The sequence below is a fragment of the Phalaenopsis equestris genome, unplaced genomic scaffold, assembly GCF_001263595.1.
Source record: "Phalaenopsis equestris unplaced genomic scaffold, ASM126359v1 Scaffold000061, whole genome shotgun sequence".
In the NCBI taxonomy this organism is placed as follows: domain Eukaryota; kingdom Viridiplantae; phylum Streptophyta; class Magnoliopsida; order Asparagales; family Orchidaceae; genus Phalaenopsis; species Phalaenopsis equestris.
Window position 1 is genome coordinate 818,743 of NW_018164503.1, and position 26,340 is coordinate 845,082.

General features: G+C 36.0%; 3 protein-coding genes across 10 annotated transcripts in view; all 3 read left to right on the plus strand.

Moving 5' to 3' along the window:
- Positions 1–413: 413 nt before the first annotated feature.
- On the plus strand, positions 414–2,747 carry LOC110019587 (pentatricopeptide repeat-containing protein At1g69290). 3 transcript variants are annotated; one of them, XM_020717320.1, is made up of 2 exons: positions 414–2,187; positions 2,281–2,747. In XM_020717320.1, the coding sequence occupies exons 1-2, from the start codon at positions 460–462 to the stop codon at positions 2,446–2,448; spliced, it is 1,896 nt and encodes a 631-aa protein (XP_020572979.1). In that variant the 5' UTR covers positions 414–459; the 3' UTR covers positions 2,449–2,747. The 3 variants fall into 3 exon arrangements, with proteins under 3 accessions (XP_020572979.1, XP_020572980.1, XP_020572978.1); XM_020717321.1 differs by having other exon boundaries at positions 414–2,096; positions 2,281–2,362; XM_020717319.1 differs by having other exon boundaries at positions 414–2,746.
- Positions 2,748–6,042: 3,295 nt separating this feature from the next.
- On the plus strand, positions 6,043–16,773 carry LOC110019592 (deoxyhypusine hydroxylase-B). The gene is made up of 7 exons (XM_020717326.1): positions 6,043–6,414; positions 11,010–11,143; positions 11,222–11,454; positions 11,534–11,672; positions 14,845–14,971; positions 15,980–16,098; positions 16,463–16,773. Exons 1-7 carry the CDS (start codon positions 6,252–6,254, stop codon positions 16,493–16,495), a joined length of 948 nt encoding a protein of 315 aa, XP_020572985.1. The 5' UTR covers positions 6,043–6,251; the 3' UTR covers positions 16,496–16,773.
- Positions 16,774–18,380: 1,607 nt separating this feature from the next.
- The window catches only part of LOC110019550 (2-hydroxy-6-oxononadienedioate/2-hydroxy-6-oxononatrienedioate hydrolase-like), an 18,572-nt gene continuing 10,612 nt past the window's right edge, over positions 18,381–26,340 (plus strand). For 5 of the 6 annotated variants that reach the window (XM_020717258.1, XM_020717253.1, XM_020717256.1 and 2 more), the window contains exon 1: positions 18,381–18,683. In XM_020717258.1, coding sequence (XP_020572917.1) covers positions 18,516–18,683 — 168 coding nt within the window. In that variant the 5' untranslated portion in view covers positions 18,381–18,515. The remainder of the gene's footprint in view (positions 18,684–26,340) is intronic. The other variant, XM_020717257.1, reaches the window with a different exon arrangement.

Here is a 26,340-nt window from a genome sequence, read left to right on the forward strand (position 1 = left end):
TTGGAGCTTGGACGTAGAGTTGCGAGTATTCATTAATGAGTTGAAAGAATGGCAAATTTACATACATAAACACCCAATCCTTATATATTTACATTTATAAACACTTTAAATTTTTATTATCACTTAATATATGTTATTATTGTTTACTTATAAATAAAATATAAGATTTTCATTCATAGATTTATGATTGTAAGTATTATAAATATAATATAAAAATATGTGTTGGATGTATAAATATAAAGGAGTACAAATTTTTCTCTAATAATTTATAATGTAAGAATATTATTAATTAAAAAAAAATTATATGGTATGCGTGCAAATTTTAATTTATAAATATAAATTATGTGGAAAATGCTAACTATATAAATACATAAAAATTCCTTATTATAAATTCCGCAAAAAAAACACAGTATTACATGATAGCATTCATGTTTAACATGCAAGACAGGACTGCAAGCAATGTGGAGAAATCACCGGCTCCGATTCTATTATCCGAAACTTCTTTTCTCCTCAACCACCGCGTCCGGCGGTGGCGCCACCTCTATGCCGGACTCCGAGATCCCGGTCCTCTACTCCTTCCTCCAACCCTCCATCTTCGCCCTCCGCAAAAACCCTAAGCCATCTCCCCCCTCACAACCTACTCCCCGCAGAACCCTAATGCAGGTCGATGCCTCGTCTCTCGAATCCGCTCTTGAATCCTCCCTTCTCTCCAATGACACTGAGGAGGCATGGCGGTCCTTCAAAACCCTAACATCTTTATCACGTTTCCCCTCCCCAGTTCTCTCTGCTTCCCTCATCTCCCACCTTTCCGCTCTGAACAATCGCCTCAGCCTCAAGCGCGCCTTCGCTACTTCCATCCTTCTGTTAGAAAAGAACCCCGAATCTCTATCCTTCGAATCCCTCGAGATTCTCTTTTCCTCTCTCGACGCCGCCGATGCTTCTGCCCCGGCTCTCTCTTTGGTCAAATCTTTGCTCAAAAACCGATTTTTCGCTCCATTTTCCATTTGGGGTCGTCGCCTGCTTCGTCTTACGAGGAAGAATGGTGGGTTTGAGGCGTTTTTGAACGTTTTTGAGGATAGTTGCAGGGTTGCTCTTGTGGAAAGGATTGACTTTATGAAACCTGATTTAGTTTCTTGCAATTTGGTACTGGATGGGTGTTGCAGAGAGTTGAGTTGCGTTGCTTCAGCTGAGAGGGTTTTACAGACGATGTCTGCTATAGGTTTGGCTCCTGATTCTGAGAGTTTTGGTTCTCTTGCCTTTCTGTATGCTTCAAAAGGCCTTGATGGAAGGATCCACGAGCTCGAGAAGTTGATGGATGCATTGGGGCTTGATGACAGGATGGAAATCTTTAGAAATCTAATCAGCGGGAATGTGAAATTTGGAAACTTGAAGTTAGTCTCTTCAGTTATTTTGAGTGTCCTGAAGGAAACGAAATGTAAAGATCTCACCTTTATTGGAGACTCTACCTTTGCTGAGCTGACAAAGGAGTTTCTTAACAATGGTGGGATTAAGGAGCTTGCTTCTCTGATCATTCAAACACAGGAATTAGAATCATTAAAAGACTCCCCTGTGGAGGCAGAAAACTCTGCTGGATTCGGGATCATCAATGCCTGCATTAGCCTAGGATTCTTAGAGAAGGCACACAGTATTGTGGATGAGATGAATTCTCAGGGAGCTGTTGTAGGGCTTGGAGTCTACTCCTCCATGCTGAAAGCTTACTGTAAACTTCAAAGAACAGCAGAAGCAGCTCAGCTTGTTACTGAAATAAGCTCCTCTGGGCTTCAGCTTGACTCTGCCAGCTATGATTCATTAATAGATGCTTCAATGTCTGTTCAAGATTTCCAATCTGCATTTTCTCTCTTCAGGGACATGAGGGAGGCCAGGCTGCCTGAACTTAAAACAAGCTACATCACCATTATGACCGGATTGATGGAGAACAACAGGCCTGAGCTCATGGCTTCCTTCTTAGACTCTGTAGTTAATGACCCAAGAGTAGAAATTGCCACTCATGACTGGAACTCCATCATCCATGTCTTCTGTAAGGTTGGGAGATTAGAAGATGCTCGAAGGACTTATAGGAGGATGCTGTTTCTGAGGTTTGAGCCTAACTTCCAGACTTATCTATCCCTCATTAATGGCTACGTCTCCTCTGATAAATACTTCAGTGTTTTATTACTTTGGACTGAGGTGAGGAGGAAAGGGATCAGTTTTGATCATGATTTGGTGGATGCGTTCTTATATGCTTTGGTTAAAGGAGGGTTTTTTGATGCGGCAATGCAGGTGATCGAGAAGGCGCAGGAACTGAAGATATTTATTGATAAGTGGAGGCACAAGCAGGCTTTCATGGAGACTCATAAGAAGCTGAAGGTGCAAAAGCTGAGGAAGAGGAATTTTAGAAAAATGGAAGCTTTGATTGCCTTCAAAAACTGGGCTGGTCTCAATGCATGAATCGATGGATGTCTGATCTTGATTCATGGATAATTAGTTTATTGAAGAAGGAAATACTGGGTCAAAGATTCTGCCTTTTTGAGCCCAATTTGATGTGAGATTAGGGCTTTGAGTCTTCTTTGATCATGTATTTTAGCAGAAACTTCTGGTGAGCTTCATATGTTCATCACTGAAAAATGGATGCAGAAATAGGCAAATTAGGTGCAAACTTCAGCTGTAGATCCTCCCACACCTGCTAATAATAGTGAAGTATTTGGCTATCCGCTTCTTTCTGTGCATATATTAAAGAGAAAAAGAGAAATTTACTTACTTACCACACAATTCTGGTAGATTTACATATATAACACCTGAAGTTTGATATTTACATTTTTATCACCAAGTAGCACCTTGGTGCTATAAACTTATGCATAACAGGTGCATTTGTCTTTTATAAAGTTAGTAAATTGATATTTTTGATGTGATGTTAAAGATTTGAGTATTATAAATGTAAATTTTAAGGTTTAGCATTTAAATTTGTAAAAACACGAGAACTGTGATTTGTAACTCCTTTTTTTTAAGTTATGCAACTCTCAATTTTTTTTATATTTATAATCATTAAATAACCATAATAATCATGAGAACATTAAAATAATCATTGTGAGCTCTATAATTCATCTCTCACATGACATGCTCCATATAAATGCAACTTTGAGTATGTTATATCCCTACATTTGTAATAGATGTACATAAAGGACCCATCTTAATACTCTTAATGTCATCATTTTTAGATTGCCTTTGAGCTATTTCATATTGGTGTTCATACAATTATTTAGAAGTGGACTCTTCTTAGTCTATAAATTATAGAAGATCTGTTACTGAGTTAGGCTTTGTGTTTACATGATAAAGTTGTTTGTTGGGCATAATCATTTGTTTTGATGACTTTGATGACGTGCATTGGCTTTATAAGCTATCACATATGTCGATGTTGTTAGAGATGGCAGGCGACAAAGAAAGAGGGCATTGACATTGGTGTCAATGCTATGCATTGACTTTATAGTATGTGATGATATAAATTGGTATTGATGGCATTGATACGTGATTAAGTTAGCAAATAACAGTTTTGGTTTCGACAATGTGCATCTACCTTATAAGCAGTCATATGTGTCAATGTTGTTGGGGATATGTAGTGATAAAGTTAGTGAATGTAGTGTCAGTGTGAATAACGTTCATGGGTTGGTTAAGTAATGTGGTGCATCTATGTTTTTGGCTACATATATTCATCAAAGTTGAGGGGCACCACAATTGACCTCAATAATATATATATCTATATATATATATATATATAGATATAGACAGTCCAAATGCGAAAGCTAGGCGATTACAGTTGGACAGCGACAATTCAATAATGTAGAGCTCTGTCAGTTTACCCTTGGATAAAGATTGAGAGCTATTTATAGATTTCTAGAGTGATATTTTGAGATTATCTTTGTGAGCATCTCAAACTACTTCATTAAATAGCCCAAAGCAATCCCCTTGATCACATGACATTTTTTTATTTGAGCTTTTTAGAACAAAAAAAATGAAGGAACACTGATTTTCAATTAATGTCATCTTCTATCATGCTTCGAGCACTTATTGGGGCTCATTCGAAGTAACAACTTATCACTTTTGATGTTGATTAATTTATTTATTAAGGCATTCAATTTGATTATAAATTTATTCTAAAATTTAATTTTTTTCAAGTTTTCAATTGATATATTATATTGAGATTCTTTATAGATCTAGAATATATTTTATTTTAAAAATAAAAGTTTAATAAAAGTATTTAAAATAATTTTATTATAGGTTAGAATTTTAAAATAAAAAAATAAAAAAATATAAATATAAAAATGATCAAATTATTCAAAAGTTACAGATCGTCCCAAATTTTAATATTTACAAATTATTCACTCTGATGTGTGCTAGAAGGTTCACGACGATAAAGTAAGAAAATATCGTCTTTGCGTTGCACGAAGATTCAACACACGGATAAAAAAAAGTGGGTAGAGACACTAGAAGTTCTTACGTAGAAAAACTGTAAAGAAGAAACCATGAGTATGACCCAGTTGTAAAAATTCATTATAAGTTATTACAGAAACCCCTTTCTCACAGTCGGGAAATTGTTTAAAAGTATTCCGAATTACATTATTGAGGTGTGGATGAACTTATTGCAAGGAACGGACGGTGGCCATTAGGGATCGGATGTAGCAGACAGGTGATGGCCGACAGAGGTCGGCGGTGGTTGACTGAGACATGAGTGATGTTGGACTTCAGCTCCTCCTCAAAACTTCAATCTCTTTCTCAATTCTCAAGCTCTGTCCTTGCCACCCCTCATGAGAGGGGTGGAACTTTATTTATATCGCTTTGGGTGTAATTAATGTAGGAATATGAACCATTTTGATCGAACTTTGGGTGTAATTAATGTAGGAATATAAACCATTTTGATCGGACGGCTCAGAGGATTTCCCTTGATGAGATGATGTTTGATAAAAAATTGAGTGCATTAATGTTGTCGAAATTGAGTGATCTTCGGACGGCTCAGAGGATTTCCCTTGATGAGATGATGTTTGATAAAAATTTGAGTGCATTAATGTTGTCGAAATTGAGTGATCTTGGGCTCAATGGTTTCGTCTCGTCGAGACTTTTGATTCACCTATAAGCTTATCAAATTTGACAATTGTTCGACCTTTCAAATATGCTCGAAAAGCTTTCAAGAATGGTTTAATGACTTGACCTAAGCTTGATTTTACTCGAAATGGATTGATTTTGGTGTCATTAAGTCCGTCTCGTCGAACCGGTCAGTTTGACTATAAGTTTGCTGAAATCGAAGCTCTGAATGACTCTTAATTAAAGTTTGACAATTTCTTACTCAAAAGATTGTTCTAAATATAAGCTATGTCTCCAAATTCATATTATATGATGAAAATTTGTTGATAGCTTATCAATTGCCCCCTTATTTTTGGGCGAGTCCAACATTATTGTCTAAAAATACATAGCATTTTTCATGATAAATGTTGGCATCTATTTTTTATGCAACACTACATGATATCTTTGTCGAGTGACACATGACCGTTTTGGGAAACGTACATGATTTGCCGTGACTTGAGAAGTCGTTAAGACCTTTAAGCGAATGCTCCGGGCATTATAATTGGAGTCTGCACCATCATGAGCGTGCTCCAAATCGATCGTTATTGAGTTGATGTCGCTCTCAGCTTCTTCTGTGTTCATGTTCAATTCGACTATAAACTTACTAAATCCAACAACTGTTTGACCTTCCAAACATGCTCGTAATACTTAAAAAAATGATTAAATAATTTGACCTGAGCATGATTTGACTCGAATTGAATCAATTTTGATGCTGTTCGGTTATCTCATCAAAACAGCCAGTTTGAATGTAAGTTTACTATGATTAAAGTTATGGGTATCTCTTAATTAAAATTTAATTATTTCACTTAAAAGGTTATTTCAAAATGTGTGCTATAAATTGAGATTCGTGCAAGATGATATCAATTTGTTAACGGCGTATCACACACAGATAAAATTTTGAACTACTGAATCGATATATTTACTACTGTTCCTTATCGTAACTCGCTATATTTCCGTCGACCCTCGGCTCTGACTCCGAAGCATTGGGCGGCGTTGGTATTCTCTTCCTCCGACGTCGGCGGCGTCTCCGCTTCTTCTTTCTCTATCTCCCCCGTCTTCTTTGCGAGAGTGGTCGATTCTTCCTTCTTCAGGGAAAGTTAAAGATTCTGTTTATTGGATCCTTTACTTTCCTTAGCCTGATGCCAATGGACTACGACGATTCCTTCGAATGCTCTCCAGAAATGGTGGATTTTCTTTGCGAGAGGTTGCTGGACCAGAGGCAGCCCATTGCCGAGCGCTTCAGAGCTCTCTTTTCCCTACGTAATCTCAAAGGTGATCGCCCTAGGGAAGCCCTCGTAAGCGGTACGGTTCCAAAGCTTCTTTCGATCATGAATCTGTTATTTTTGAGTGCTTCAGTGATTTTTTTTGTTGGATTAAATTAATGGTAACTGGTCGATTTAGTTTGGGCTAGCATGTTTTCCTTCCATCTCTTGATTTTCGGTGCATGTTTTCCTGTTTCTTTTTGCTGTCAAAGTTTGATATGGAAACTACATAATTGCATAACTATAATCAAGAGATGGAATTATAACACATAACTTGCGGTTTTGGGATGATCAAGTTGAGAATGTTATGCGTGGTAGTCCACTTCCTGTTCAGCATTCATAAATACAATCCATTGGAGTATTTAAGAGCATGCAATCACTCGCTTCCTTGTCGACATGTACTTTGGAGGTCTACATTAGAGTCTAAAGGCTTTCTTTTGAGTAGATCTAAAACTAAATACATGGAATGTAATTTTAGTAGTAGTAGATATTAGTAGTAGATATAGCGTCAAGCCGTAACAATGGGTGATAAAATTATTAAATAGTGTGAATGTTTTATAGGGGTTTATTGTTCAAAGTAATGGTGATTTAGATGGGGATGCTATCAGTAGATGTTAAGTTGGATGGTTAAGTGGAGGAATGCACCGGGCCTATCGTGTGATAAAAAAGTACCGCTTAGAATTAAAGAAAAAATTTATAAGATGATGGTGAGACTTGCAATGCTTTATGGAGCAAAATATTAGTCTATAGTTAAGTGTGTTTGAGATGAGAATGCTTAAGTAGATGAGTGGCCTATTGGCTTTACACATAAAAATGCGAAATGAATAATCTTTGAAAGGGTTGATGTAGCTCAAGCGGTAGAAAAAAATTAGAAATGGTCATCTTAAATAGTTTCGTCACATTAAACATTGACCATCTGATTATCTGGCTAAGATACTATATGCTCTAGATTCAAATTTTGTTAAGAACAATAGAGGCAGACCTAAAAAGACTCGGGCATATTGTATACAAAAACGATCTTAGTTTATTAGAATTAAATGAAAATATGACACTCAATAGGACAATGTAGAAAAATGATTAAAGTAGCCGGCCCAACTTTGTGGGATAAAGGCTTGTCGTTGCTGTTGTTTCATGAACTCAATATGGTATGATTTCTTTGTCTTATCCTTTTATTGCCTTTGATTCCATTCTTAATAACTCTTGGATAATATATTTAAGAGCTATTGATCATATGACTCATTATGTTATCAAATTCATTGTCTCCAAGTCTCTTACCTTTGTTCTGATAATTGAAATTTTTTTATACCAGATGATTTGTCTATAACTATTGTTGACTAAGGAATAAATTCTATACTCATATTTTCCCACCAAAGAATATTTTGCATGTTCCAAAACTATCCTACGATTTTATATTATTTAATAATATCGGCACAAACATGAATTGCAAAATATTCATCTTCTCTTCTCATTATTTTTTTGGGATCGGACAATGAGGAGGGCTTTCGGATTTGCTAGGGAGAAGAATGTGTTATTATTATTATTATTATTTTGAAGAAGTGAATAATGTCAAAGGAAATCACCACTTCCTTACTCATCAAAACCTTCATCTCACAATTTTTTTTAGATCTGACCTTAGCTTCTGTGCTTTGGACTTCTCCCTGTTGATCTTTCTTTAAAATATTCTCCCCTCCCATTTAAAAGTCATATTGGTACTTATCCAATGTTATTAGAAGCACACTTCAAAACTTGTTTTGCGATCAAACAAAGCAATCAAATGGTCTGCATATCTCTTGTTTATGAAGGGTAAGCTTGTGCAAGTGCAACACAACTTTGCATCATAGCACTATGCGCTTAGCTCTCGCCTAATATCCTATTTTGGTTTTTATGTTTTTTCAACATATGCAGCAAGAATTTGACGTGAATGTTTGTTTCTCAATTTTTCTCATAGTCATTTAGTTGATTTGCTTATTGATTTGTTCTCTCCCAATGGATCTAGTCTTTTCTTTTCATTGTCTCTCTACTGCTAATTTTCTTGCTAGTTTTTATTATTAGTGTTAGTGGTTTCTCACGTATAGTTACATCTTATCCCAAGTATGGAGAGTTAGAAGCAATTACAATATGGATATAGATTGCTAATAAAACAATAAAGAACACTTCTTTTTATGTGGTTTGATTCCAATTTGGCTCTTCCACAAATAGTCACCACTGAGTTAGGGATTTAACTACCACTAATTTTTGCACAAAATCCTTTGCTCATTGAGCCAACGGTTAAACAATCTCAATCATAATTATACACTCTTTAACATGCAAGTGCTACCTAGTATACTTTGCAATGAAATAATTAATTGTTTTGAGAGCTGGAAAAATCCAATATATATATATATATATATATATAATTACCAGTTTAGTAATGGAAATATAAGTAACTTTGTTAGATTGCTTTGGTCATCGAAAACCGAAGCTTTTGTAATGAATTTTTGACATTGGCCCATGCTCTTCATTAGCGCAGTTTTCTCTGATTGCTTGGAATGAGAGATTTAGATTCAAAGGGGCTAAGAAACATTTTCAATGGGATTTTAACATTTTGATAATCTTATGAAGGTCTATTAAGTCTAATAGCAGCATTACTATTTCTACGGGCTCAATAGTCAATAAGAAGTGTTTGAGAATGATTAGTTTTCATGTATAAAGTTACCAGCTGTTACATTGTAGATTGCAGGTTAGTAGTAACATGCTAAATGGTTTGTGATTACTCACAAGCTTTGTTGATCTTGCAAACAATTTAGCCTCTATTTGTAAATGGCTGGAGAGTGATATTTGTGGATGGTTATCCAATTCATACATAAGAAGGTTTGTGGTGACTCATTGCTTAGAAACAACCCATTAACTTTTTTACGATGATCTCTTTATTCAATGCTGTAATTTTTGTTTGTATAATTATATCTTCTACTTGATTCATTGCTTACATGACAGGTGGATTCGAAGTAAATTGATTGCTGAATTGGTGACAATATTTAAATAATTATAGTAAAAAATCTTTGATTTTATTTCAGCAAGCTTAATTGAAGGGTCATGGTACTAGATGGATATGAATTTACACGCTCAAAATAAAATACAAGATTCAATATGCTATGTGTTTCATTTGTGCTTAAGCTTAAGTTAATCCTCTATGACTTCATGTTTCATGGTCATTGGATTCTATCCCTTGTTTAATTAACCATACATCATAATCTTTGCATCCTATATGTGGATATTACTTCATTTTGGGCTTTCTGCTTTACACTTTTTACATTGAAGCAAAAAGGACCCTTTGCACATTACATTGTCCATAGCACTTTGACAACTTTGGCTTGATCCTATAGTCCTATTTCTCTAATACACATTATCTTATGGGGTCCTTCTCTAATTCTAAATATCTATGGTTGCCAAAGGTTTGTGTAGTTTATTGATTATTGCATTTGAATTATTTTGTCTTTTCTGATGATTGTTGCTTCAATTTTACATGAAACCTCTCATTCTATGAGGAATTTCTCATCTATTTTTTTATTTTCCTTTTTCTCTGCACCTCTTTGTTCTTACACCTATGCTATATTCATCCAATTCCTGTTGCGCTATTTTGACTCTCCATTGTAATTTATTTCTAGATAAACTTTTAGTTTGATATTTTCCTCTTGTTTCTTTTGGGCGTCCATTCGATGACTAGCTGGAATATTTGAAGCTTTTGGGAGAGATATTTTATTCGGTGAATGGATTGATTTGGTCACTTTTAACCATATTGAAAAATCAATTTTGTTATAACGGGTATAATCCTGCTACTGTAGGAATTCTTCTTTTTTGGAACTGCTTTTTGCATGGATTCTAATTTTCTATTATTCTCTTAATGATTGAAGAATCACTGAACTCCAGATTTACTTGCTTTAACTTGTGAAAGAAATAATTGAATATATGTACAAATAAGTAGTTCTGCAAAAAAAGCTCATTTGTCAGACCTATGTTACTGGATTTTTTTTTTTTTGGAACTTCTAAAATTTTAAGACTCAGAATTAACTGTAATGCTGAGAAACTGGGCTGGGAAGAATTAGAAAAGGATGGATGGAAGGAGTTGGATGGGCGATTCAAATTCCTTGCAATTGAGAAATTAGAGGATCCATAAAATTTGGAAGGGAGAAGTGTCAAAATGGTCTCTTGATTCTTTGCAAGGAATCATTTTAGTCCCATAGTTTAAAAGAGTGTCAATTCAGTCCCTAGAGTCTTTTAATATCTGTCACTGGACTATTCTAGCTCCCGTTAAAAGAATCGAATGACTAATTTTACATTTTTATAAACTCGGAGACTAAAATGACCCATATAAATAGTCAAAGTGACTATATTGGCACTTTATTCAATTTTGGAACAAGCATCATTTGAATTTCTGCACATCTGCTGTCATGATACTTTTGCAGTAATGTTAATGATAGTTTCATGGATGTTCTGTGACATGAAAAAAAATCACGTTGACAATTAATTAAAATATTTCTTCAATAATAATATACATGGAAAAATTTTTGCCATATAATGTTGTGGAAGCTAAAAGTGGGAATTTAATTTCTTAGCCAAGGACAAGATTTCTCACAATGTTTCCTACTTTGCTTTCAGCTACAAGAGATCCTTCAAATTTACTTGCACATGAGGCCGCATTTGCTCTCGGTCAAATGCAGGACACAGAGGCCGTTCCTGCATTAGAAGAAGTTCTCAAAGATCTTTCATTACATCCTATTGTTCGCCATGAGGTTTTTTTTCTCTTCATCAGTAATATTCTGCATGGTCATTATTACATTTTGAGCCTATTAACTGATTTTATTTGCTAGGCTGCTGAAGCTCTTGGAGCAATTGGTTCAGAGGGAGTTATTACACTGTTGAAAGATACTTTGATTGGAGATCCTATACTTGAGGTACAAGAAACATGTGAATTAGCTCTTAGAAGAATCATGGAACAGAAAAGCATTAATGGAGGTGAAGAAAGAACTTCTAAAGCCTCACCATTCCATACTGTAGATCCCGCCATACCTGCTTCCCTTGATTTTTCAGTTGATCAATTAAGGTATTTTCAAATGAATGATTTTTTCAAATCTCTTATTTTATATAAGAAGCTTTTTAACCTATTCCACTTCTTGCTTAAGGGAAGTTCTCCTCAATGAAGAAGAGGGGATTTATGAGAGGTATTCTGCTTTATTTGCACTTCGGAACCAAGGCAATGATCCTGCTGTAAGAGTCATCATTGAATCCTTAGGTGCTAGAAGTGCTCTGCTGCGACATGAGGTTTCTAATTTATTCAACATATTCTAGATTTAATTTTTTTCTGTATTTTTCTTAAAGTTAGCTTAATATCTAGATTGAGTTTGGCTCATTTGGGAAACAATTGAGTTGAGCTCGAATGAGATTAGTGGTTTTTCAGTGCAGAAGTCAAAATCAATTGGTTTATACTCGTTATAGGGTTTTTGTTTCTCAGAAGGATAAAGCTCTGTATGGTTTCAAATTTGATTTTTTGAACTTTTAAGCATCTTGAATCTGAATAGAAAGACTAAATTCATTCATTCTGCTCTACATCATTATGGCTGTTGGAGGTTATCAACAATATCACAGAACTACATGATATTTGAGTAATTTTTATATGTTATGATTAATGTTCTTGGTTGTGAATTGGGATGCACAGACACACAGACACACAGACACACACACGCACAAGCATGTTATCCCGTTCCACCATGCCAATCCAATGCCTTGTAATTAAAGGTATAATTTTCACTCAACCCCAAAGAAATGCAAGCCATTTTCAAAGTTCACTAGCCCATGAACTTTCTTGCTGGACCCTCACAAGGGCTGTACTGCTGTAATTAACAAGTTTTATTCAATTCATTCTCACCACCACCACGACAAGAAGCCTTTATCCCACTATATGGGGTCGGCTTTTCAATCCATTACCATCTTAATTAATTTATTGATTGTTTAGAACTTCAAATAGAGTACAAAAACATATTTCAACAATCATCTTGCTTTTATGCACTACCATTAAACTTTAGTAATAGGAAATTCCAATTTTATGCTTTAAGTGTATAGAACTTCTATGTTTTTAGCTAGAAAGAAACATAACAGAAGCATAACAAAGCTGCAAACAAAAATGACTAGAATTACTATAATCGCTGAACTAAAATTTTGTGCATACTCGGTAAATGAAACCAAGCTTTAAAACCCTGATAAATCTAAATATGCTTTGGAGAATAATTATCCAGCAAGCAAATCAGATACACAATACAATATCCATGATTGTGTGCATTAGAATCTACCTTTCCGGCAACCATTTTCACCAAAATAGATTTGTCCAACTGAGCTATCAAACACACCTACTAACTCATTGATTTTATCTGAAGGACTTTGGGGTTCATCCCCAAACGGTAAATTTTCTTCTCCAAAGGAGCCAAGCCTTTTCCTTTTCCTGCCATCCAATTGTAATCAGACGGTTTCAATTTGATTTAGGTTTAATTTTAACATTTTATATATATGTTACTAATAATATAAACTTTATTTGTTATATTTAGTTTCGTATCCTTTATTAGAAAACTGCATTTGCTTATTAAAATAATTTTTATTGGGCGACGAGACTCCATTTGGTAAACAGGGAGATGTTTCTTACCTTAGATTTTGGTAGGATTCTTAATTGAGCTTGATTTCTTCCACTGAGTTTCTATTCAGAGATGATGCATGCCGTGAGATTACTCAGAAATCATCGCTTATTAAAGTACCTAGTACATTGATTAGCCTTTTGTCCTCTTCTAATGTGTGATGTTTTGCTGCGAAAACCTCTAGTGCCAAAGCAATGGCAGCTTTAGTACTAAAGAAGATGAGGTCATTCTAGCTAGTTCTCATGCGAAACAAGCTTAATAAATGTTAAAGCTCAAAATCAGCTATAGTCATATAAATATATTATTTACTGCCATTTAGGTTTTTTTAATATTAAATTATTTAATAAACTGTTGCATGAATGATTCATAAAGCCGACCTCAAATAGTTGGGATGAGAAGAATTGAATGTCTTGCTGGCATCTTTTTCCTTTTGTGATTCACAAACAGCATACAGTTGATTGAAGGAATAGATAATTTGGTATCTGAGGGCGAATGATATCAAGTGTTTTTGTGAGAAGGAAACTTAGGTTTGGATATAAAATGATGTAGCTTATTTTCTTTCAATATTACCTGTTAATTACCCATGATAGTCGGAATAAAATGAATGTGATATTTCTAGCTTAACAGTGTTTTCCTTCTGTCTAAGAATAATAAAACTTTTCTCATTGCCAAACCCAAATATTTCGAATCAGACAGGTGGTATTTCTAGCTTGTCATTTTTCTCCTCTGTAATTCCCAAGTAGGTTATCACATGATCGAATATATAGATATTTTGGTAACTGATACTGAGAAGTAACTAATGCAATAATCTGATTTCAAATGCAATGTTTCTACTGGAAATTCTCTGGGGGGAATTGGTGTCCTTTGGAAGCTTTAGATGATTCATCACAAAGCATTCATGTTAGAGGAGAAGATTGCAATTTTTTTTTATTTTTTTAATAATTATCTTACTGTTGCACGTATAAAAATTTTGAGGCATTTACATACATACCGCCCAATCCCTATATATTTACATATCTAACATCTAAATTTTACTTTTTATATTTATACCACCCAAAATTTTCATCTGACGTAAAAAATAACACCTTTTTAACAGGTGAAATGCACCTTTTCATGCATAGGAATTGATTTAAATGTATGCAACTCTTTCAATAATTTTTGGCTTATATTACTAATGGGATTGTCGTTGGAATTTTTTTTTTTTTAAAGTTGGCCTTAGGTTTTTCATTTTTCATTTTGCTTGTGGTTTTGTTGATGTGATGTTACCTACCACCAAAAATATTTCCTTTCATTTTTAAAACATTCTGATTTATGATGGAAGAGAACTAGGGGTATGCACATTTTCCTTTTGGTTTCTGTTACGATTACTTGATAAATTATAGGGAGATTTACATACATGCTACCCAATTTCTCTTTATTTACATATCTAACACCTAAACTTGAATTTTTACATATGTGTCACCTTACCTATGAATGAAAAGATGTATTCACTTTTTAAAAGTAAAGCAAGTGATATTTTTTACATGTGAGTTGAAACATTTGGGTGGTTTAAATGTATTTAAACTAGATGTTAGATATATAAATACTTAAGAATTTGGTGGTATCTATGTAAATGCCCCATTCTGAAACTAAAATCAGATTGTAGTTCCTATCTTTCAACGCCAAATTTTTGACACATTTTCTCATGCTTCAAAGAAATGAATGAAAATGCAGGTTTTAAATGAATTGGCTACCTCCAAGTATTCAGAAGAGGATTTTTCATTTTTTTTGTTTTAATTAATAAACAAATGGATATTTTATTCTGCATTCAGGTTGCATATGTATTGGGCCAACTTCAACATAAGATGGCCGCTTCAGCATTGGCTGATATTATTAAAAATGTTGATGAGCATCCGATGGTTAGACACGAAGCTGCTGAAGCACTTGGTTCCATCGCAGGTAAATTTCTATCTGTTTTCTACATCATGGTCTAGAGTTCGCCATTAGCTTATTAATTTAGGAAGATTTACATACATACCACTCAATTCTTATGTATATACATATCTAGCATCTAAATTTCAATTTACACACACACACACAGATATCTATATATATATATATATATATGAGAGTGCAGATTGAAGAACAAGTGATCCTAAAAGTGAACAAATTAATTGAAGTTGTTTTCATTTGAGAGGAGAAATATCCTTCCTGACTAGCCAGTGCTGCACCGGTTAAAAAGAAAAGGGTGCAAATACGTGTGTTTATAGATTTGATAGATCTTAACTTTTTGTATATAGTATTTTCTTGAGTAAGAAGTCACATTGTCCAAGATATTCCCCTTTTTCTTATGCTTTGCCCTTTCTTTTTGATCTATAGTTTGAAATGTATTTTGACCATTGTTTTCTTCAAAATCTTCCGGGTCTTACTCTGGCTACTGGGACCCGCACTGATAGGAGTTTTGCTTTCTTACGGAAAAAAAATTATCCTTTGAATTTCTTTTTTTCTTTTGATTCGCACTGAAAACTCCCCAGGGCCGTCACAAGGAAAACTAGAACCAAAATTTTATCTGACATTAAGTTGGAATCACGCGCATCTAATGCATCTTTTACTAAACTCAATTTAGTCGTATGTAAACCCAGAGCAATAACATGATGAACCAAGAAAATAGTGGTACTTTTGATATGACATGAAAGAATTGGGTGGTATACATGTAAACAAATAAATTTTGTGTTAAATATGTTAATTGTGTTAAATATGTTAATATATAGGAATCGGGCGGTATGCATGTAAATGCCCTATTTCTAAAATTTTCAAGCTCACCAATGAGCTTGCTTATTGTTTTCATAGATTTTTCATCAATGCTCTTTATTTTCCATCATGTTATCAATCAAATATTTTTTTTCTTCTTTTGAAGGTTTACGTATATTGAGATGATATGCTATTTTTCACTTGTTTGTGCTATAGATAGTGAAAGCATTCAGCTTCTCCTGGAATTTGTAGATGATCCTGAACCTATTGTTTCTCAGAGCTGTGAAGTGGCTTTGAGCATGCTTGAGTTCGAACGTGCGGGCAAGTCTTTCGAGGTAACTCAAAATGATACCGCAAAATTTCTTTTTTCATATCTAACACTTAAAATTTGATATTTACATTCATAGCACTTTCATGTCATATAAACATTTGCAGGAAAATGTGCTTTCACTTGAAAAAAAATTAGTAATAATGGTGGTTTTGATATAGTTTTAATGCTTTGAGTGATATGTATGTAAATATGCATGTTTAGGGGTTAGATATGTAAATATACAAGAATTGTGTGGTATGTATCTATGTGTATGTATGTTTGTATGTATCTATATGTATGTATGTATGTATGTATGTATGCTATATATATATATATATATAAAAGAAAGTTTTTAAATGCTTTATTTAGTCTATGCTTTGTTTTTGTAGTTTTTGTTCATGGAGCCCCCTGAAGTCAAGTAGTTCTTCATATATATCTCTTGCAAATCTAGATAGTGGATATTTATGCCAGGAAAAATGGCAAGGAAATGCATTATTGTCTCACCAATAACTTGTTCCTCATCACAAAAATATATAACCAGAGATTGATAGAATTTTGGGAGCCATGACATGCACTGTCGGTCCCATTAACATATCTGATTATAAGGAATTGACATGGTGTGTACTGGCAGTAACACAGATTTTTTAGTTTTATTTTTATTTTGTATTTTGTATTTTGTGTTGACTTGTGTTCAGAAATGTATAAATATAAAAATTAATATTTCTATGTTCTATGAGCTCAACTGTAGTCAAACACTACTCTTTATCTGTATTGTGATGTATTGAAAATATTTGTAATGGTAGAATTCTGGTTGAGAGTTGATTAAAGGGTGTTAAAAATTGACCTGACATGCCAACTCAACCCGAACCCGACTCGAGAAATCTAGGTTGACTCACCAACTCTAGTTAACTCTAAATCGGTCTGCCAACCCGGAATTGACTTGAAATTGATCCAATTTTAATCCAAATGGCGGTTATTACTTATGTTAAATGGGTTTTTATTGGTATGGATCGTATTAATGGGTTGAAAGCAGATCAGTTTTGAGTTTTGATTTTTTACCCGTATAATATTATGGTTTGATTCAGGTCGAATTTATTTGTGTCCGAATTGCCTTGACCCAACAGACTGGTCTGAGTTGACACCCACCCTAAAAGTTGTCTTGTTTTTTATTATGAATGGTATAATTTGGTTTGAGTGAGTTGCTGCCTGCTTGGAAATTAAAATTTTTTGCTTTAAATTCAAGCGAAGTATTATTATTATTTAAAAATATTTAATTAATATTTATGTATTTGTATTTAATTTGTCAATTATTAAGGAATATTATATTATATTATATACCTCTCTATCAGTAAGTTGTATTAATGATAAAATTAATAAATAATTATTTCCTTAAAATTTGCGGGAGAGCGTTAGCATCTTGTATTAATATATATATATTTTAATGAGATTGAAACAAAGGTGTGCATCATAATGATAATTTAAGTGCTCACCACTTAATTCTTGTGTATTTAAATATATAACTTCTAAACTTTACTCTTTATATTTAGACCCCTTTCTTATCTTATAGAAATATCAATATTTTTAATTTTATGTTGACTATAACTTTTCATGAATAAATAAGGTATGATGTATGAGGACTATAGATATTAGCTATGTACATTAAGAATTGAGGGGTGGGTATGTAAATCTTATAAAAGAGGCATAATGTTATAGATATATATACAGAAAAAAATTATTGTTATGCTGTAAATTCTCATTTATTAAATGTTTGAGAAATTTCATGCATTTTTAAAATATTTAATTAATTTTAATTGTAAATATGTAAACATCACTTATAAGGCTATTAATGATCAGATTGAGTGCGGTTTGAAATTGACTAGTGACTCGTTATTTTGCATTTCGAGCGGGCTTGGTTTTAAATTGAATCGAGCGATCAAACTCAAAATTGAAACGAGTTGGTTCAAATTGAGTTGTTTTGGTTCATTTTAGCTCGAGATCAGCTCGAAATTGAAACTAGCTTGCTCAAATTAAGTGGTTTAGATTTATTTCAGCTCTAAATAGATTTGTGGCTCATTATATTAAATTTTTTTTAGCATTATAAATATAATTTTTATAAATAAAAATTTGATCCAAAATTGTAACTTCTCGATTTATTTATTTGAATACCATTTAAATTTAAGTTAATTGGAATCAATTTTTAAATAATTAATAATCTTAAAGCTAAATTCAATTTAAATTTCAGTTCATGTGTTAAATACCAAATAAAAACTCTCCATCCACTCAAAAATCAAAATGATATCTGCCGTAGTCCAACTGCTATGTGATTTGTTCTCCCAAAGCGGGAAGATAAAGCAGATAGCCGATTGAGCTCTCCTGCTCGCTCCGTGATTTCTTCCTCTCTCTCTCTCTCTCTATATATATATATCAGTGCAATCGCAAACAATGCCGGTGCTCGCAACAGCTACGATGACGGCGAGCTGCGGAAGTGCGGTGGCTTGTTTCAGGGTTTCGGGGGATGGATTCCCTCCTTTTCTTCCTAAAACAGTGGAGAGGATAAAAGATCCATCGGCGAGGGAGCTCGCTAAGAGAATCCAGAGGCTTCCGGTGAAGGTAAGAGATAGGATGCTGTAAGGCGAGGAATTGCTATGTTCTTTTATGTCGCGGTTCGAGATTAAAACTGGAATAATTCAAACCTGAAGACTAAGGCGCAGCTGATGCAGATTTTCGAATGTTGTTGATCTGACCCATTTCTAATCGTACTATTTGCTTGTATTAAACTTGATCCTGTTTCAATATTAAGAGAGATTAACCATTAGTTAGGTGCATCTAGTTGCTGTTTGGCTATTCGATTGTTACCGGTAGCTTAGTTCACTTAATTTTTATTTGTTTTTGATGCATGCCAGTAGAGTCACGGCTGTAGATTGATTATTTAGGGTCGCATGAAAATCAAATACACACATGTAATTGAAGAGTAAAGAGCAGAAGGAGATAATTTGACTTTTTACGAAGAAAAATCTTGATCATGAGAAAGAACCCTAGAGCCTAATATACAAAACTACTTCTCCAAAGTTAGGGAAGATGAAATTACTAAGTAGATGTATAACGGTATTTCAACAACAATAGTTGTAATAGGCTGTGAAAACCGTGGCCAATTGCTTAGGAGTCGTAGTCTGTCTTGAATGTTATTGTAGCAAGCTTGTTGTAGATTCTATAGTTGAAAGCCATGGTAATAGTTGGTCATGTGAGTTGTAGATGATTGCTTCGAGAGCGTCAGTTGATCATAGATACCGTAGTAGGGAGCTGCAGGACCTGTGACCCTCGTAAGCTGTAGTTGGTCGTATGAGTGGTAGTGTTGAGCTACAATAACGTTTGTTTGTCTTAAAAGTCGGAGTTAAGAGCTGCATAAGTTGTGATAAAGTTCGTAGGTCATAAAGGTTTGAGTTGGGAGCTGCACAAGTTGCGATAACGTCCATAGACTGTAGAGGCTGGAGAAGGGAACTACTTTAGCTGTGGCCTTGAGGCTGTAGTTGGTCACGTAGGCTTGAGTTGAGATAATATTCATAGGATGCAGAGACTGGAGTTGGGAGTTGCATGAGTAGTGGACCACATAAGTTATAGTTGGTCATTTACGTCATAGTAGTAAGTTGCGATAACGTTCGTTGACCATATATGTGTGAGTTAGGAGCTGCATGAGTTGAGATAACTTTCAATTCTTCCATGCTCTAATCTTCCTCTGGTTGAAGGTCTAGTTCCTCTCTCAAGAGAGGAGTACAACTCTATTTATAGAGTCTAATAGAAGTCTCGCTCTAAATAAGAAAGAAATCCAAACTACTCAATCGGACAATCCAAAAATGTTACTTTGATCAGATAGTATCCTGTGGACATTTGAGTACCTTAATGACGTCAGAATTAAGTGAACTTGGGCTTGTTGGATTCACCCAGCTTTCAAAAATAGCTTAACGATTCGATCCAGGCTTGATTTGACTCATATTATACTAATTTTGATGTCATTGTATTGATCTAGTCGAGTTGGTTAGTTTGCTGGAATCGAAGTTCTTGATAATTTTTTAATTAAAAGTTTGAACATTTCTTGCTAAAAAAATTGCCTTGACATTCTTGTCACGCCTCCAAATACCTGCAAGGTGATGGAAATTTGTTGATGATGTATCTTTTTGTAATCAGTTTTGAATTAATAGCCACTTCACATTGACTAAATACTAATCTATAAGAATTTATGCCTCATCATATAAGATTAGTTGATAATTGACTAAGGTGATGATCAAATTAAGCAATGTGATCCAACTGATAGGGAACATTTTCCTATATGTGAAGTTAAATAATAGTTGAGTTCTTAATATGCTAGTAGTGACTCTTATTTATTGACTTCAGCTCTTCAGTTGATAGGCTATATGTCAGTATAGTTGATTCAATTTTATCCCTTTAGTATTTTACCCTCCCACAAATTTGTATCAAAGTTGACGGTTTAATGAGATTCTACTAATTTATGTGGTTTATATCTCTTTTGATTTGTAGTGGTTTTTTCCATAGTCCATCAAATTTAGTTGGGGGGGGGGGGGGGGTTTGTGATTTTTGTGTGGAGGGGGTATTATTAATTTTGGATAACCAACTATATACAACAATAACAAAGCTTTAATCCCACTACGTGCGGTCGGCCACATGAATCCTTTTTCTACATTGCATCCTATTTAGTGTCATATTTTCATTTAATGTCATATTTTCATTAGTGTCATATTTTCATTTAATTCTAATAAATTAAGATCATTTTTTATACAATAAGCCCAAGTCTTTCTAGGTCTACCTCTGTCTTTCGTAACATAAGTTGAATCTAAAACATCTCCTCTTCTAATCGGATCATCAAATGGTCAACGCTTAATGTGACCAAACCATCTAAGACGACTTTCTCTAATTTTGTCTGTCACAGAAGCTACACCAACCCTATCACGAATATATTCATTTCGTATTTTGTCTCTAAGTGTAAAGCCACTCATCCACCTAATCATTCTCATCTCGGCAACACTTAACTTAGTATTATACTTCTCTTTTAAAGGCCAATATTCAGTGCCATAGAGCATTGCAGGTCTCACCACCATCTTATAAAATTTTCCTTTCAATCTGAGCGGTACTTTTCTATCACACAAAAGGCCCAAAGCATTCCTCCACTTAAACCAACCAACTTGAATTCTACTATTAACATACCCATCTATATCACCATCGCTTTGAACAACAGACCCGAGATATCTAAATCGATCACACCTTTTAATAATTTTATCACCCAAAGTTACACTTCCGTCACTAGAGCTACTACTGCTAAAATTACATTCCATGTATTCAGTTTTAGTTCTACTCAAATGAAGACCTTTAGACTCCAATGTAGACCTCCATAATTCAATTTTTTCCTGAGCTTTTTCTCTCGTCTTATCCACAAGAAGGATATCATCAACAAAAAGCATACACCAAGGTACATCCTCCGGTAAATGTCTGGTAAGACCATCCATAACTAAAGCAACAAGATATGGGCTTAAAGCCTATCTCTGATGTAAAAAGATATGGGATAACCAACTATATATAGAACTAAATATTTATGATTCCCTTTTTCTTCTGAAAATTATTAATTTTGTTTAGTTTCTCTCCGAGTCTAGAATAACTTCATAATGTGCCAAATATGTGGCTGAATAAAGGCAAGATTAATGGTGCGTTTGGGGCGACGGTGCAGTGACAATGCAGTGTTACACTGCAGTTTTTCTGTTTGGCAAAACTATGTTTTGCCTGATTTTAGCTGCGTTTTGCAACCAGATATGACTAAGTATGGTGGCTGCTAGAAAGCTACGGTACGACTTTTTGAAAAAGTTTTTGTAATAGTCATTGCAACTTTTTTAATAGCAGTTTCTTATGCAATAGTTTCAGAGCTGCTTCAAATAATTGCAACTGCCCCAAAACAATCCCTAAGTTTAGTCATTTATCTACTTGTTACCCTGTTTTTGTTTGTTTTTCTCTTTTATTTTAGAAGGAGTCGTCAGCTTGTCGATCGTTGTATACTTCCCTTATTCGAATAAATCTCCCTCCTGAATCAGATCAATGATTTGAAGAGAGGAACCAAATAGGAAGAGACATACGACAAAACAACAAACAAGAAAAAACACAAAACATGAAGAGTCTAAGTACAGTAAACCTTGCAAGGATAAGTTAAGAGTGTTCGCCCAAACAAGATCGGGCGAAAGCACCTTAAACCGATATCCGCGAAAGAATATCTACGTAAACTACCCATAATCAGAGATTCAGGTGTAGGTGTCTGTTCTGGGGTCAAGAGTACTCCCAAGGGAACGTATCCCACTTGATTAATTACATCTTGGGAGGTACCCAAGAATACTCTCGATAAAAGGAGTTTCACTTGGATTATCGTGAACATGGGTAATAGGTACTCAAAGGATGGTTATTCCATGTGGGAGCAGTCCCGATGCTTCAAAGCTAACGCTAAGCCATTGGGTAAAGAGTGAGTTTCTCACATTCCGAATGGGTAGCGGCTCATCAGCACACATGACACACGAAATAACCTAAATCATCTTGATGAGGATATCCCAACATGTCAAAACACGTCTGAGCCATAAGGGCAGAAGAAAAATCGTCGTATCCTAAATGGGCGACAGCTCATCGGCATCGGACCGTTAAAATGATATCCAAGAAGTCAATGAGCGACAGGGCTCAAAGGGCTCAACAACAGGAATGTAGAGTGTTCCTACAAAGGTAGAGGTAACTCGGTCGGGGTTCCACGGACCCTAAGCCTACCTGGTTATGAAGGTAGTTGACCCAACACGTCCTAAATCCTCGGTCAATAATTCGTGAATTGCGTCGTCTACGGGGGATCTCGGTAGCCCTAAGGTCAGAGGAAAGAAACTATATTCTATAACTATAAGTTGGAGCTCCAAGAAGTGAAACTTATACCTGCCGAAATGACAAGGACGCCTCTGGAATGAAAGAGAAATAAAGGTTCAGCTACAAAGCTGAAAACACTCCCAACAAAAGGTCTTATACCCCGTCTGGGTCGGGTTTTGGGTTGGGGAGTTTTCTAACACCCTAGGCGCACTAGACAATCACCTATAAAAGATATGCTGAGCCAGTTAGATTGAAAAAGCACAGGGGCTCCTCCTTAGAACATGCAAATATGAATGCAGTTATCTGGAGCGGTCCTTAAGTATTGCGGAGACCCTATTAATATATGTAGGAAATTAAATGTTACAATTTTTAAATCCTGAATATTTTAATCCTAAATTTTAATTATCTTAAATATTTTATTTAGGATTTTGTAGAAAATTATAATTTTAGGGTCCTTAATGAGCCTAGATTATATCGTAAAATCCCAGATAAACCACAAAAATAAACAAGGAAAATACATGCAAGTGCAGATATGCAATATGGTGCAGAAAACAAAACAAGTCAAATCAAAATAATAAACAGGCCGGTGCTGTTGGGTCGACAACCTATCCCATAAAAGAAAAAGGCGGTCGGACTCCGTATATACATGTCCGGTCCTAATTCTATACTTCAATATAAAATGCAGAATTAAGATAAGGGGCACGAGCATCTGCTCCTGATCCCCTCCTAACGCCTCGGAACCCATGCCCGTATCTTATTTTTGCTACATGACTCTCCTAGACTCTAAATGTACATATAGAAAAGAAAAAAACTTAAACTTGCATGAAAATAAGTGTCAGCGGGAAAGCTCACATGCAAATAATGAATCATGAGCCATGTCTTAAAAGTGGTGGGGAGCTAAATAACACCTGCGAGTAAATTGTTAGAAATAATTACTTGCTTCCCCATAGTGGTACCTGTGTGTGTGCATATAAATAAACACGACTCCTTGCAGAAGAACACCCTTACACACTACTACATATATGCAACATGCAGTCACACCACAAACACAATGCAAAATAAAGATGTCTAGCTAGGGCAACCAATCCAACAAAGAATAATAGTCAGACATAAAAAAAATTACATAGCACTCTAAATTCTAGCATAGCATACCATCTAATGGAAAGTGCGTCAACCTAGTATCTAAGTGCAGGGTAAATCTGGGTACAGTATGATTTTGACGGGGTTGTCATACCAGCCCCATCCTAAAAATCCGAAGGATCTAAAGGGTGTCACGAAGAGTGGTGACACGAATTAGATCTATTAGATCTTTAACACAGTCATACTCGTGTCAATTCCGATGACTTAACTCGCATTGCTCACCGGGATCAACTTAGCAAGCAATTCTAGTTAAAGCATCGCGACCAACACGATGTCACTCTCCTAATGAGTCTGACTCACTATCTATGCAAGCATGCAAATGCAAACAATCACTTGACAGAAGTGATGAGTGTATCGTGAGACAGTAACTCAGTAAAAGATGGGCATTCCGTGGAGACAGTGGCCCGAACAAATGGGTGTGTCGTAGTGGCAGTGACCTGAAGGGTGGTCGTGCCGTGGAGGCAGCAACCCGAAGGTGTGGCGAGGTGGCAGTGACCAAAAGAGATGGCATGCCGTAGCGACAGTGGCCCAAGGTGTGTTGAAGCGGCAGTGACCAAAAGGGATGGGCGTGCCGTGACGGCAGTGGCCCGAAAAAGATATTCCCATGCTGTAGTGACCGGAGGAGATTGGCGTGTCGTGGCAGCAGTGACCCGAAGAAATGGGTGTGCTATGGAGACAGTGACCTGGATATGCAAAAATGTAGGTGAACATGCAAACAATCATGCATATGTACACACATAACATGCAGTGGTGCAAGTGGTCGGTCGACTGGGCCATGTTGTCCGGTCGAACCAAATTGATCAGTCGACCGGTTTGGTATGATCGACTGAGGTACTAGTAGAGTCAACTGGTTCGGGACAAACGATCGAGACACACGTGGTGCCGGTGCAAGTGCAAATGCGAGATATAAGGTGCAAGTGCAACGTGCAAATGCAATGTGTAATATGCAAAGTGCAAGTGCAAGTATCGGTGCGATATATAACATACAAGATGTAACATGCAAGACATGCACATGCAAACAATGAGGTGCAAATGACCACATATGATAGCGAGCCACGCTCGTACTAACGACATTACCTGAGAATCCTAAGGTTTAGACTCTTGGATGTGCGACACCGCCGCCTCTTGCTATGGTGAGAAAATGTGAGAGTTTCTCCCCGGATCTCCGAGGGGGAAACTCTCCACGGCGTCGCGAATTAGGATAATTACAAACTTTTCCTATTTTGCGAACTCCTCCAAACTTTACAAAGTGAGCCAACTACAAAGCTTCTATCACTTTGCCAAGTTCGACCTCCCAACTTCTCCAAGTAAAGCTGGGGAATCCAAAGCAAGGGGGGTGAGAGACTCAGACCTATCGGGACTTGTGCTAAGGCTCACAACAAGAGGGGACACACTCGGCTCTACGGTGGGTGTTTGGCCACGCACAAGAAGTTCTAACCTAAAGGCTGACTCTAGAAAAACCAACGATCCATCACGCGGGCTATTCGTCGCGCCGACCCACGCCGGTGCACGCACCCCGTGTTGGCGATCGAACTCACACGTCTAGACACCGGTACAACCTAGGGTCAACTAGAATTTAGAAAATATCACCACCGTGACGATGGTAGACGCATTTTCTTTGCTTGCTCCAAGCCGTCGAAGTCTGGTCCGTGCTCCAGTGTACTCGTAGAACGTGCATAGAACAATAAAACGAGCCAATGAGGGCAGGAGTAAGTGAGGTATACGAAATATCAAAAAATAAATAATTTAGCATATAAAAATATGAGACCCAAAAAAAAAGTACATTCGCGAGAGAGGATCGCTCGATAACAGTGAAGGAGGGGAGAATTTTCTCGCAACGGGAAAGATGTCCACGCCTTTTCAAGCTGATGTACCGTCGCTGTCCGTAGACGGTAGGACACTCCGACGAAGTTTCGACCACCGGGGAATGAGAGCCGACGAGGACACGCCGACGGCACGCAAATGAAAAATGCAAGGGAGAGGGTTTAAGCTCCACCATCTTTTCTTCTTGCAAGGAGATGAAGGTGGGCTGTGCAACGCCGACAGGAGGTTTGCACGTCAAAGGAGGCTTCGCCGACGAGAGGGGAAGCCATGGGTAGGGCTCAGCCAAGGAAGGAGGCCGGTAAAGGAGAGCTCGGACTTGAGAAGGAGGTAGGCAAGAGAGAGCTCAGATCGGCGGCAGGAGGGCGCTGAAGTTTGGGAGACCGGCAGGGGGGGGGGGGGGGGGGAAGAACAA